Source organism: Miniopterus schreibersii, assembly GCF_964146895.1.
Source record: "Miniopterus schreibersii genome assembly, chromosome: 9".
NCBI lineage: Eukaryota > Metazoa > Chordata > Mammalia > Chiroptera > Miniopteridae > Miniopterus > Miniopterus schreibersii.
This window is the reverse complement of record NC_138118.1, coordinates 60,979,440-60,993,357: the sequence shown is the minus strand read 5'-3', so window position 1 is coordinate 60,993,357 and position 13,918 is coordinate 60,979,440. Positions and strand designations below refer to the sequence as shown.

General features: G+C 38.5%; 1 protein-coding gene across 1 annotated transcript; it reads left to right on the top strand.

The window, feature by feature from the left end:
- Positions 1-981: 981 nt before the first annotated feature.
- Positions 982-13,555, top strand: PDK4 (pyruvate dehydrogenase kinase 4). The gene is made up of 11 exons (XM_081147962.1): positions 982-1,665; positions 2,570-2,711; positions 3,923-3,994; positions 4,146-4,330; positions 4,508-4,594; positions 5,046-5,123; positions 6,938-7,014; positions 8,814-8,912; positions 9,105-9,215; positions 9,515-9,628; positions 11,015-13,555. The coding sequence occupies exons 1-11, from the start codon at positions 1,536-1,538 to the stop codon at positions 11,156-11,158; spliced, it is 1,239 nt and encodes a 412-aa protein (XP_081004088.1). The 5' UTR covers positions 982-1,535; the 3' UTR covers positions 11,159-13,555.
- The last annotated feature ends 363 nt before the right edge of the window (positions 13,556-13,918 follow it).

Genomic DNA, 13,918 nt, shown 5'->3' with positions numbered 1-13,918 from the left:
AATATGTAACAAAGGATTCAGGATACAAAAAAAACCCCACAAATCATAGTAGTATTAAGACCCATCTCCAAGTGGAGATGCAATTTGTTGCTGTTCAAACCATGTTTTCCCAGTTTGAACAGCAACAAATCAGGGTAGGAATCACCAAGATGCATCCGGCATCGTCCCAACCCTGATACCTTTCAAGGGAGGGAGCCCAGGGTGGAGCAAACCATGTGTCTCAGTTGGTTGAGCATTGCCCCATGCACTGAGAGGTCTCCAGCTTGATTCCTGGTCAGGGCACATGCCTGCCTGATCCCAAGTGGGGGCATGCAGGAAGCAACCGATGGAGGGTGATGGTTCTCTCTCATCTTTCTCTCTCTCTCATCGCTCTCTCTTTCTCCCCCTTCCTGTCTCTCTCTAAAATCAATAAAAAAAAATTTTTTTTAACATAAACAGCTGCAATACAATGTTGTGAGAATGGCCATATTTGGAAGGGCGGAGAGAAGCAATCAGGAAAGATCTCTTGCAGCACATAGTTCTTACGCTGGGCTTTAAGGCTAGAAAATAATGTTTTGGGTCAAGATTTGGATTCAGGACATTTCATACAGGGGAACGGAGCCAGCAAATTCTTGATGGGAGAAAGAGAAAGCCAGTCAAGTTCACAAGCTGATCCTTCTTTTAAATTTTGTTTTTAATTAACAGAGTTACACCCACTGGAGAGAGAGAAATGAATAGCCTTTTATTGCCACAGGAAAGTCAATGTATTTTGGCAGCTTCTCAAGTCTCAGCGAAAAGGTACCTGCAGTTCCCGACGCGCGCCGTTCTCTCGCGGGAAGGGCCCTCCAGGTGCCTTCGCCCTCGCGCTGTCCAATGGCAGAGGAGCCCATACTTTTGAACGCAGCTCATTGGCTACTGTAAAAGCCCGCTCTGAGCAAGAACCAATGAGCTCCCGGAGCCCAGATTCTTGGAAATAATTCGTGGCCAGGAATGCGTGACATTGAGAACGCCTCGCGCTTGTAAACAAGGACGGGCCTGGGCGGGCCTCCAGCCCACGCGGTCCGGGGCCCGGTCCCAAGCGGCTGACCTGGAGCCCACTGACCTCCAGATGCCCCCTTCGGCTCCCCACCGCCCCCTTTCCCTCACACGCTCGGGCACCTGCGCCGGGTCCCTCGACCGCGACCCTCGCCCCGGGGGCGGGGCCCAAAGTTCTTCATCCGAGCGGATTGGCGGGGTCCCGGGCTCTGGCCCGCCACCAAGTCCCAGCGACTCCTCCCCCTTGGAGCTGGGGAGGGCGGGGCGGGGGCGCGCGGGGAAACAAATAAAAACCGCGCGAGCCGGCCGGTCGTGCAAGACCCGCACTAGAGTCTCAAACAGCCGCTCACTGCTCCTCTGACTCACCGCCGGACTCCTCTTCTCCCAAACAGCCCGGCCCCTCAGCCCGCCCGCGGTGCACAGCCGGCCGGCACCTCCGCGCGCCCCTCGGTCCCAGGCTCTGCGCTCGCGCCCTCCGCCCTCCGAGCAGCCCAGCCCCTTCCCCAGCCGGCGGCGGCAGGATGAAGGCCGCCCGCTTCGTGGTGCGCGGCGCGGGCACGCTGAGCCGCGCGCGGCTGGTCCCGCGCGAGGTCGAGCACTTCTCGCGCTACAGCCCGTCGCCGCTGTCCATGAAGCAGCTGCTGGACTTCGGTGAGCGCGCGCGGGGGCCGGGCGGGCGCCGGCGCGGGGGGCTCGCCGTCGCTTTCAGTCCCGGCGCGGGGAGGGCTGGCGCGTGGTTGAAAAGCGGCTGGGGCCCCCTTCCCGCTGAACCCCGAGCCTCCCCGCCCGCGCACCTGCCTTTTCCCGCACCCGGCTTCCCCTTGACAGGTAGCGGCCCCTAGCAGCTCCGCCGCGGCTGGACGGGGGGCGCTCAGCTTTCCTCCTCTTTCCGTCCAAAGCGCCCGTCAGAATACTTTTTGCTTTCGGTCAACATTTCACCACGAACGGGAAACTTTATATCCCCTCGCGGCACAGCACCTCCTGGGGAAGATTAATAATATTATAGAGCAGCCCAGAGTCACTGAGATTTTACCCCTTGGCCACCCTGCACAGGGTCCATGGTGTTCCTAACAAATGTCTTTGTTTCTTTGCCATCAAAGCTTGTCATATATTTGCATCACTGCTGAAAATATTTACAGACTTTCTGCAGTAACCTTACAAGGAAGATGTCAAGGATTTAAGTGTGATATTAGTTATTACTGGCCTGGAAACATCACGACTTCCTTCCCCCCCGCCCCAGTTTCATATCTAGAACTGAGCGTGCGGCGTTGCCGAAACCCTGCACTTTTATGAACATTAAGAGCCGTAGGACAGTGTGACTTCTTGAAAGTGAGTCCTCTTAAAAACACACGCACAAAACAGTAATTCCCATATTGGTGACTTTAAAAAGAGAAAAAGAAAAGATACTTCTGAATTATCTATAAACACGAAACCAACCAAGGGTGAAATATAATTTTATCATATATGTGTGTTTAATATTGGATAGTTGATGCTATTCAAATATATCATTTAGACATACTTGTTTCTAAATACTAAATAAATGTTATTGATACAGGTTCGGAAAACGCATGTGAAAGAACTTCTTTTGCATTTTTGAGACAAGAATTGCCTGTGAGGCTTGCCAATATCCTGAAGGAAATTGATATCCTCCCTGATCGATTAGTAAATACCTCTTCCGTGCAGTTAGTTAAAAGCTGGTAAGTAGTGAACCGTTCTTAAACAGTCTCTAGTTTTAAGACAGTTATCTGAGGATGAATTCTTATAATAAATATATTTACATCATAGTTGGAAAACAGGTGGTCTGAATAGTAAATACTTTTGAAACATGTAAAGAAATTTTTTATCAGTTTGGACTAAGTTATCATAAGGGCAGTTATAAAACTAGAAACAGACATTTTTATCCTGAAAAAGTAGATTCTTTCACAATATAATTTTTATTTCTAGAAGAAATATGAAAACTAATTGACAGTTATAATTTGTTTTGTATATTAAATAATAAAAGACAGTTTGATATTGTAAAAAGGAATCCTATCTTAGAAATAGATATGAATGACTACTATTCAGAGAGGGCCACCTGATCTTTTTTTAATTACAAATCAATTAATAGAGCAGGCCCTGGGTTCAAATCCTGATTCTGTCTCTTCCTCATTGCTGTGGAATTCTTGGCAAATGTCTTAAATTCTCTATGCCTCAATTCCCCCATTGATTATTGAGGAGAATGAAGTATATGTCTCCAAGGGATATTTGAGTGTAATTAAATGAGGTAATCCATTAAAAAGCACTTAGAAAAGTACCTAGCACACAGCCAGCACTCAGCGTCAGTTATTGTCATCTCATTTTCTAGATAAGGATATTGAAGCTTAGAGAGATTAGATAACCCAAAGGAGCAGATTTTCAGAGACTAGAGCCAGGATATGCACTGAGGCAGATGTGCACCAGAGCCTCACCCTAGTCCACTGACTGCACAGTTTATTGTTCATTGACTCAAGAAAAACATGTATTATGTACCCATTAAATATTGAAATCTGACATACATATTCAATCCATACTATTTATTGCTTTCAAGACTTCCAGTCATCTATGAATGGAGTAGGAAAAAATATGAAGTCTTTTTTAAAAAGTTGTTTTTAAATCCTTTTGCTATTTAAAAAAAGTTGCCAAACAAAACAGAAAACTGAATACTGATCCTGATCTGGAATAGTTAAAGAAATATAAATTTTAACCTAGCTAGTTAAGGGTTAAAGTTGTACCTTTTTTAAAAAGAGATATTATTTTAAAAATGTCTTGAAGTTGTAATTTTAAACATAATACTTTCTCTTTTCAACTCATTTGAAAAAAACACTCTGTTTTCAGCCGCTTGTATCTGACTATTCAATTTAAAAACTTAAAGCACACCTGTCATTTACAGGTACATCCAGAGTCTGATGGAGTTGGTGGAATTCCATGAGAAAAACCCAGAAGACCAGAAGGCATTATCAGAGTAAGTTCTATGCATTAGAATAAGTGTCTAAAACTTTGACTATTTCCAGACATACTCTTGTAATAAATGGTATGTACACTTATAATCTAAAAAATACAAGTGAGTGAACCTTACTTGAACTTTCACTAAATGTAAATGTGTTTTGGCTTAGATTTGTAGATACTCTCATCAAAGTTCGAAATAGACACCATAATGTAGTTCCTACAATGGCACAAGGAATCATAGAATATAAAGATGGCTGTACAGTTGACCCAGTCACCAATCAAAATCTTCAGTATTTCTTGGATCGATTTTACATGAACCGTATTTCTACCCGGATGCTAATGAACCAGCACAGTAAGTTAGTTTATCATAATCATGATATACAGAGACGGGTGTAGAGTATAAGCCATACTCTAACTAGATGTTTTACTATTTGGTGGGTCACATTCTTTGTCAGTGGTAGTTCTAATCATTATTATCCTGATTTTCATGTAATATTATGTAATATTTTTTGTATTTATTTTTCAACAGTCCTTTTATTTAGTGACTCAGAGACAGGAAACCCAAGCCACATTGGGAGCATTGATCCAAACTGTGATGTAGTAGCAGTGGTTGAAGGTAATTTCTAGATTTCTTCATTTCCCTTATTGAAAATGTTCACTATATGATTGACATATAGTTGAGGTGACTCTTTGAATGAATTGATATTCAGAGTTTTCCCTTTATATTTTTATAAGTACTGTCATGAAGTTCCTTTGCTTTTGAGGCTCAAGAGTTTAAACATGCATTTATAATATAATAAAAAATCCAAACATCAGTGGTTAATGTGGCCTATTTTTATATATTGTATTTAATCTCTGAAGTGTGCATATTCCTATTGCTATAGTTATAACTTAAACATTGTTGGAATTCTTTCTTTAAGAAAATATTTAAGTATTTTTTTCATATACATAAACTTGTACTCTAATGAATATTTTAGATTAAGTGTAATGTACACACTGAAGATCACTTGAAAATTTTACTTGACACAAATTCATTTCAACATTATAATAAAAACTTTCTATTCCAGATGCCTTTGAGAGTTCAAAGATGCTTTGTGATCAGTATTATTTAACATCTCCAGAATTAAAGCTCACACAAGTGAATGGTAAGCTCTAAATAAAGTATATTTTATTCTATGGAAAATTAAGTGTTCTCCCAGTAGATTACTACTGTAAATACAGAGCAACTTCTGTGTTCCATTTTTTCCCTTCTGGACGTGCCTCGTATTTGTACACTTCTCTTTTGACGCCAAGGTTCTCTTTATCTCAGCTGGAAAGTTCCAACTGAGCATATTCAGTTCCTAGTGAGGATTTGTAAAGAAGGATTCTTTGAACAAATAGTTTGGGATATTTAGTAACAACTTAGTTCCAGTATCTTAGATCAAAGAAAGATTCCTTACTACAGAATAGGGGGCATAGTAGACCAGATGTAGGAGGCACCACTTGATGATATCCTCCTAATGAGGTTACTCCTAAGATCTGGAAACAAAAATACTTCAAATTGCACTATAAAGAAATAGGCCAGTCACAGAAGGACAAATAACCGCATGATCCTGCTTATATGAAGTATTTAAAGTAAGTCAAACTCATGGAAGCTGAGAGCAGAATGGTGGTTGCTAGAGGCTGGAGGGAAAGGGGAAATGAGTCACTATTCAATGGGTATAAAATTTCAGTTATGCATGATAAATAACTTCTAGAAATCTGTACAACATAGTGCTTATAGTTAACAATACTATATTATACACTTAAATATTTAAGAAGGTAACTCTCATATTAAATGTTCTTGCACATTTTTAAAAAATTATAAGTATATACCAGTTTTGGAAGCAGAGCACACTTTATTTAACAGCTTCAATTGTAGGGTATCTGAAAAGATACAGTCTTTCCACATTGACTGAAGTGATTACATGAGGAATGCAAGGCACTATTTTATCCTATTTCATAGTTGCTTCTCAGAGCATGTCAGTGTACTTTAATTGGAATAGCATTCTCCTTTCAATTCAAAGTAAACATCTTTTCCAAATAATACTTACATATAAACAATGTTTGTTGGTGGTGAAAGTGAAAATCAAGTTGCTCAAATTATGAGTAGCCTAACTCATGCAATATGATTGATTGCTAAACTAAAAATAAAAGTACAAATAAAGATTGAAAAATATCTCTAAACATTGACAGCATTGTTGCATAACTTGTAGATAAATTGCTTGAACTGTTTGGTAAAAGAAAGAGGGCATTGAGCCAGACCTTGTGTTTTCTGATTCAGACTTTGCCAAGGCCTGGCACACCAAAGAATAATACTTTTATTTTTCTTTTCAAGCAGTATTATGAGGTTTTTGTTTTTCATGTTTTCTTTAGCCTCTTGGTGAAATTTGAGCTTATTTAGTCTAGAAGATTTAAATGTTTGGGTGATAAAAATCAAGAATAATCAGACATGTTATTTTCCCATGCATTATTGTGCAATTTTCCATGTGTTACTTCATTTTCAAAATATGAAAATTACAGCTAGCATTAATTTTGATGTTATACTATAGATACATTAACTTTTTCTTCTTTCTTACAATGTATGTAACTTTAACTCTGAGATTGTCCTGTACAAAAGTTTTGAAAATAGAAGCAAATAATTCATATAATCTAACTTATAGCGCCCTTCTTGCACACTTCATCCACTTTATACATTTGTAGAGAAATGCAAAAATTAATTCTAGAGCACTAGGTAGCAACTGTGATAGCACTGTGAAAATAAGCCAGTTGTGTTTTCTGTTTAAGAGGGAAGGAAGGTTCTAGGGTAGGATTTTGAAGTGAGGAGGATGGGGAGTATTGCAATCCTGTTTTGAGTCTAAAATATTAATCAAACAGATATGGACATTCATTTTAATGGAATATTTGTTTGCCGAGTCTAATGAGTTTAATTTGTTTCTAGGAAAATCTCCAGGGCAACCGATTCACATTGTGTACGTTCCTTCTCACCTCCATCACATGCTCTTTGAACTATTCAAGGTAGGACACTTCACAGTGATTGCAAGTTTATTTGTTTTTGACATTCACTGGTTACATTTTAATTTCCTTTATCGTTTCTGACTAAACAACAGCCTACCTCTCTTCTCCCAAGCAAGCTTCCTGTGCTCCTAACAGGAGACTACAGTTAATGTTTGGAAGGGTACATAGAGTTCCTTGTAGTATCAACGAGTTTGAGAATGTGCAATATGATTGATTGCATAGGATGATTCATGATGTCTCAAGGGCTCCCTAGTCCCATTATTTGTTCAGGTGTCCAACAAAGCACTAGTCATCCATGCATTCATTAAGAAAGTTCATGGGGTGAATGCTTCAGGGAAAGAGGTCTTGTTTCTTCCACCCCCACAAGGCTGGTCCAATTCCAAATCCAGAGGTTCAGGTTCAGAATTACTCTAAGTGGCAAGGTCTCAACCTGAGTCTAGACTATACTCAGAGGAAAGTCCGTTCCTTCAATGATCTACTTTAATGTGCATGTGAATCACCTAGTGGTTTTGTTAAAGTGCAAATACTGATTCAGTGGGTCCGGGCCGGGGCCTGAGATTCTGAATTTCTAATAAGCTAACAGGTGCTGCTGCTGGTCCACAGTCCCATTTTCCATGGCAAGATTGAAAGGCAGTGCTTCTCACACTTCCATGTGCTTCAGAATCACCTGCAGGGCTTGTGAAAACACAGATCCTTACACTCCGCCCCAGACAGAGATTTTGATTCTTTAGGTCCAAGAATTTGCATTTCTAACACACTCCCAGAGGACGCAGATGTTACTGGTCTGGGGTAGCCAGGTGCTAAAATCAAATCCTGTCCTGGGATCTAAGACCAAACTGCATCTCTGTACTTACATCAAAAGATAGAAAAACACCTAAAGCTTTGTGATGCTTCCAAGAGTCCCCTGAACTGGGGAGGAGGAAGCCTAGAGAATGTGAAATTTGCTTCTAATTTTGATATAACTCTTCTCAGAATTTACTGTTTCCTAACTTATTCTAATATTAGCACAATGAGGTATTGATTATACTGCAAGCATCGGATCTATTTTATTTCACTTTAGCTAATGATTAGAACTTAATATTAAATGGAAAGCAGAAAGCAGATAATTTTCTGGAAATTTAGAGAGAAAAATGGGTGAAATAAACAAAACTGTATCTGTATGAGATTCATCCAGTTGTCTGAAAACTTGAGTTTCTTCTCTGTTAAAGGACAAAAGATACTTTTTGATGATTTGATTTACTGTTAAATTGAGTGGTCCAACTCACAGATTTATTTTGCCATTACTGGTAAAAGTTAAGGTGATAATCACACGCAATTGAAATTTAATTTAGAATTACTATCCTTTTAAATAGTAACAACTTTTTCCCCAGCAAATTTTATAAAAGCCAATAAATTGGTTCAATGATTCACTGTTCATTTGTGATGTAATAGTTTTTGGTGTTTGGATATAAAAAGGAATGGAAAAACAGGAAAAGAGTGAGACAGGAAATAGACTATAAAAAACAATTTCTACATTTAAATTAAGCTTACAAATAAGAACTTGACAACTAGCAGAATTGTTCTTCTATTAGACATTACTCCCAGGAACTATAATACGTGGTAAATGAATATTTTTCATTATATATCCTACATGACATATTCATAAAGGACTATTTGCAGAGCTGTTTTAACTATGAACTTAAAAGAAACAGGAACTTCAAATTACCCTCTTGCTGCTTTTATTTTAAACATAAAAATGCAGATATTTGTTGTCTCTTATTCTTCTGCCATTGAATTTCATATATTTTTGTTTTCTTTAGAATGCAATGAGGGCAACAGTTGAACACCAGGAAAGCTGGCCTTCCCTCACACCAGTTGAGGTGATTGTTGTCTTGGGAAAAGAAGATCTTACAATTAAGGTAACCATCTATTTTTCTTTTGAGTCTCTCTTGAGAGAACTTTAAAAGTCACCAATAATAAAGCCCTCTGCTTTGAGCAATAGATCAAAGCCGTATACCAGGTGACTTTTCAATAAAGGAAAGACATTTTTGTAGAGACAAATGCATGTTGTTTTTAATGCATAGCTCTGATGACTCATTTGTTTGTTTAAGATTTCAGACCGAGGAGGTGGTGTTCCCCTGAGGATCACTGACCGCCTCTTTAGTTATACGTACTCTACTGCACCAACGCCTGTGATGGATAACTCCCGGAATGCTCCTTTGGTAAGACCAATTATATGGCAAAGTTCATCCCAGTCCACCTAGTTCTAAAGGTAGAGCCAGGATTACAAGGAAGTATTTAGGCAAGTTAATCAGTTTAAATAGGGTGTGGGGAATATGAGAAAGAATGATAAAGTAAGCTAAACATGGTGAAACAATTCAAGGGGTCTCTGATTGGAAGCAGAAGATGTTTATCTAGATTCTAGGATACTAGTATCAAGCAAAATAATAACTCCTTCCTACATTTTGTATTCTAGTGATCATGGCCATCTCTTTACCAATGACTGATCTTTTCTCTCTAGGCCGGTTTTGGTTACGGATTGCCAATTTCTCGTCTTTATGCCAAGTACTTTCAAGGAGACCTGAATCTCTACTCTTTATCAGGATATGGAACAGATGCTATCATCTACTTAAAGGTATACTTTAAATTCAATAGAAAAAACCATTTCTGGAAAGATTGCTTCTTGTATAGCCCTGAGTTCTATGGTCCATAGTGAAAAGCCCCAACTGAGTTAATGCAAATAATAACTACACATAATTCTGTTTCCTGTTTGGTATGCATATATACTGTTTAATATTAAATATGGTAACTTACCAACAAGGAGGTGGAGCCAGACTATCTACCTGAAGTAAAGCAAAATTGTTGCCCAAGAAGCCCTTAAGTTTCAGAATGAGGACATGCTCATGTGAATTTTTTAAGGCAACTCCTTTGGCATCTGCGGGCATAGCTTACTTTTGTTTTGCTTCAACTTGTGAGGAAAAGATGGTAATAATGTTCCAGCCTCAAAAATAACTGACATCAAGTTATTCAGACCTTAAGCCGACATTAGAAAGAAAGAAAGCTGACTGCTCACAAGTTGTCAGCAAGATACCTGGCATTTTCTGTATAAACTTTAAAGCTTGGTAAATGTTTTTTCTATTTCTGATAAAGCCTCCATTTATTTATTAAGGTCACTGTCCTGATTCTGTTTATCTTTTGCCAGCTATTTCGACTGAAAATATATTTATATATATTAGCAACTAAAACATTAAGCTTCTAGGCTCCCATTCTGTACCAGGGAATTATTTGCCAAGTGGCCTTTGACCATCTGAAATAACTAATGCATTCATATATATATATTTTAAAGCATGTTATCTCTCAGAATTTTTTTTATAGTTTATTGATTTTTTTTCTAGAGAGAGAGGAAATGAGGGGGAGAGAGAGAGAGAAACATCGATCAGCTGCCTCCTGTATACTCATGACCAGGGATCGAGCCTGTAGCCCAGGCATGTGCCCTGACCAGGAACTGAACCAGCAACCCCCTGGTGCACTGTATGATGCCCAACCAACGGAGTCACGTCTCCCAGAGCCCATTCATTTCTTAAATGAGCCAAAGTCTTCATAGCATTGGGAAAGATTAATAGCCTATAGATTTATAGTATCTGATTAGGACTCCTACTTTATCACCAATACAAATGTTTTGCTTGGAAAGGATAGCTTTGCTATTCAGCTCTGTCATATCGGTAATATCCAAATGAGGGACATGTGTGAATATTGAACGCAAATTCTACTCCTTAATTTAAATTGTGTGTACACTGTTTCATACCCTATAGGGTAGAGAGAATATTTACTTTTTAATTTCCTTTTATACAATGCCTAACATACTGTGGGCTTCGATGTGCTCTTATTACTAAATTAATTAGAAGAATGAATTTGAATGGTTGGCAATTTACCTCTGAATATCTTTTGAGTAACCAGTTCAGGTACAATCTTGCCATGAATAATTCCTTTGGTTTGACTTGTTTCCTTACTCTCTTTTCAGGCCTTGTCCTCTGAGTCTGTAGAAAAACTCCCGGTCTTTAACAAATCAGCCTTTAAACATTATCAGATGAACACTGAGGCTGATGACTGGTGTATCCCAAGCAAGGAGCCAAAGAACCTGGCGAAGGAAAAAGTGGCTGTGTGAAGAGGGACACTTGGGACACTTGAAGGGATCAAAGTGGGTCTGTGCCGGTGCTGCTTTCTGAATGTCTGCATGTGAACCCCTCTTCCCTCGAAAACAAACAACAGCAACAGAAACTCCTTGTTCAGAACCCCGAGGGGAGAGGAGCAAAGCTCGTTTCTGTGACCCAGGAGAGCACAGAGCGGGGCGATGGGAGCTAACGGGTGGCCAGCTCTTTATTCTTTCAACATAAAATAATGCTTGGGCTTGTATCAAACCTGAAGAAGATGTAAGCCTCTCAGTTTCTCATCTCTTTATCAACGGGCATGGAAGCGGGAGCGAAGTGAAGATAGAGGTATCAGTTTCAACCGACTGATGGTTTAGACCTTTGGTCCATGTCACAAGATATTAGTATTTATTGAACATCAAGTGTCAACTATAGCAGAATTTTCCTGCCATTCAAAGGAGTAGGGCTTAGTTTATACTATATGACTAGAAATGTATGTAAATGTCCATTTCCTATATATCTATGCCCTCTAGGGAGGAAAAACTGGTGACTAAAATAACATTCACTTTGAATGACAAATGAGTCAAAACATTTTATTCAAAGTTGTGGCCAAGGCATTGAGCCTAAGTAAAAACTTAGAAGAAAGCCTTTTCTGATAAATACAGAGCCTTTAGTATGCTGCTTTCTCTGTTCACATGACACATAGTAAGTGAACACTTATTGCCAGGTGCCTAGTCTTGGATGAATTTTGAAATATGCACTGAATTCAGAATGTTGGCGGTTGGAAGGAGAGAAGAATTGCCAAAGTGAGAACAAAACTCTCTCTCATCTTGCTCTGTTTATAGATGAAACACAAGACTGGAATAACTGACGTTAGGGAAGGAAATCATGCATTCAGAGCCTAACTCAGAGAGAAGGGCTGTTCTCTACCCTGCAGTGGTAGCAACCCAAAGGCATCCATTTTCTAGGTTTAAAAAGATGTGTTTTTGATATACTTAATTATACTCTCTACACTGTGACATTAACATGTCTGTAAAAAAAAAAAATCCTAATTATCAAGTAATTCAAGAACAGTATAATTGAAATACTTCTTGGAATGTCTTTACCAAGGAGCCTGGGAGTAAGAGGATTTCTTGCCAGGATATTTTCATTTGTGAATCATCGAGGTTGAGAGCGAATGAATGACAGCTGCAATGCATATGGAACTTTTGGGGAGTTCTGGTATAATATGCAGGCTGATAGGGCAGTCTCATACATTGCTCTTAGAAAAGGAGTGAAAAAACAAAAGAAGGAAAAGAGGGAAGGAAGGAAGGAAGGAAGGAAGGAAGGAAGGAAGGAAGGAAGGAAGGAAGGAAGGAAGGAAGGAAGGAAGGAAGGAAGGAAGGGAGGAAGGGAGGGAAGGAAGGAGGGAAGGAAGGAGGGAAGGAAGGAGGGAAGGAAGGGCATTTTGCTATATTCCCCACAAATTATTTTAAGAAATGATCCATATTTTCATGGACAAGTTATTGGCAAGAGGATGACTTGGTGTCTTTCAAAACAGTATGGCTTCTGTAAATGGCTCTCTCACTCTTGCAAGGTTAATAGGCTTTAATGGGAAACTCATGTGTCACATTGATGTTTAAACTGGGATATAGAAAAAACTAGACTTTCTGCATTGGAAAATAATCAGTACTGTCTATGTGTTACACTAACATTTGTGTTTAATTGGCTGTGGCCTAGTGTTGTGGTGCTTCTGGGAGTGGCCATAGAAGCCTCAAACTATTTGTTGCAAATTTCAGATTTTATCATCAGAAATCCTAGATGGGGACTTTTCTTGATGATGGGATTCTGGCTTGTGCATTTATTAATTACACAAAATGATTTGCAATAAGTTATTTGAATTTTCACTTTTTACTGAAATTTAAACATTTTTGCATGTAAATACTTGTATTTACCAAAGATTTAAAGCAGTTGATTAATTAATTAACCCAATCACTGTGAACTATCATTAAAACACTAGAGAAAAAGAAATGTTATCTCAATGACATCAGCTGTGTAAATGGAGTTCTATAAAGTAGAAATAGACTACATTGGTATTTGTAAAATTTATGGAAGAGCTTTAGGATTCTACTGAATATATACTGAATGTTACAGACCCACTTAATTTATTATTGTATAAATTGTATTTTTGCCTTTAGGTTATGTACAGAGAAATGTGATAATTTTGATAATAAATATTTTTATTACAATAGTAGACATAGTCTTTTAAAGTTCTCTTAAATTAATGGCAAAGTACTAAGAATTTGAGGTAAAGGTTTTCCTCACTTTACATTGAAATCTAATTTATCTACATATTGGATATAATCTTTTAAAAGTATTAAAAGCAACTTAAAATCTTAATTTTTAAACAAAATATAAGTACTTGATAACAGTCCAGAAATTTCTAATTGTTCTTTGCTTTCTTGTGTATGCCCCAATAACACATAGATAGTACAATGTGTGTTTATCTACATGAAAAATGATTATTGAATCATTTTTATGATACATATATTCTCTATATATTTTTGGTAAATTTACTTTGAAGTTTCACTTAATGACTCTATTTACATAACAAATACAGTGGAGCATCAAAATAATTACTTAGCTAATTTAGGTTCCCAAACAACTTCTGGATTAAATATCTGAATAATAATAAAGTAGAATTAGGATACACATTACTAAATTAAGTGGTGGCAAGTTTTGTCTTTGCTATTTCCACACTGTCACTAATTTAATCCTACTCTATCTTTAAACAACAT

Excerpts from the sequence above, each read along its gene's own strand:
- PDK4 (XM_081147962.1), top strand. The coding sequence starts at position 1,536 with ATGAAGGCCGCCCGCTTCGTGGTGCGCGGCGCGGGCACGCTGAGCCGC. Across the intron at positions 2,712-3,922 it reads GTGCAGTTAGTTAAAAGCTG|GTACATCCAGAGTCTGATGG; the intron begins GTAAGTAGTGAA and ends TGTCATTTACAG. Across the intron at positions 8,913-9,104 it reads AAGAAGATCTTACAATTAAG|ATTTCAGACCGAGGAGGTGG; the intron begins GTAACCATCTAT and ends TGTTTGTTTAAG.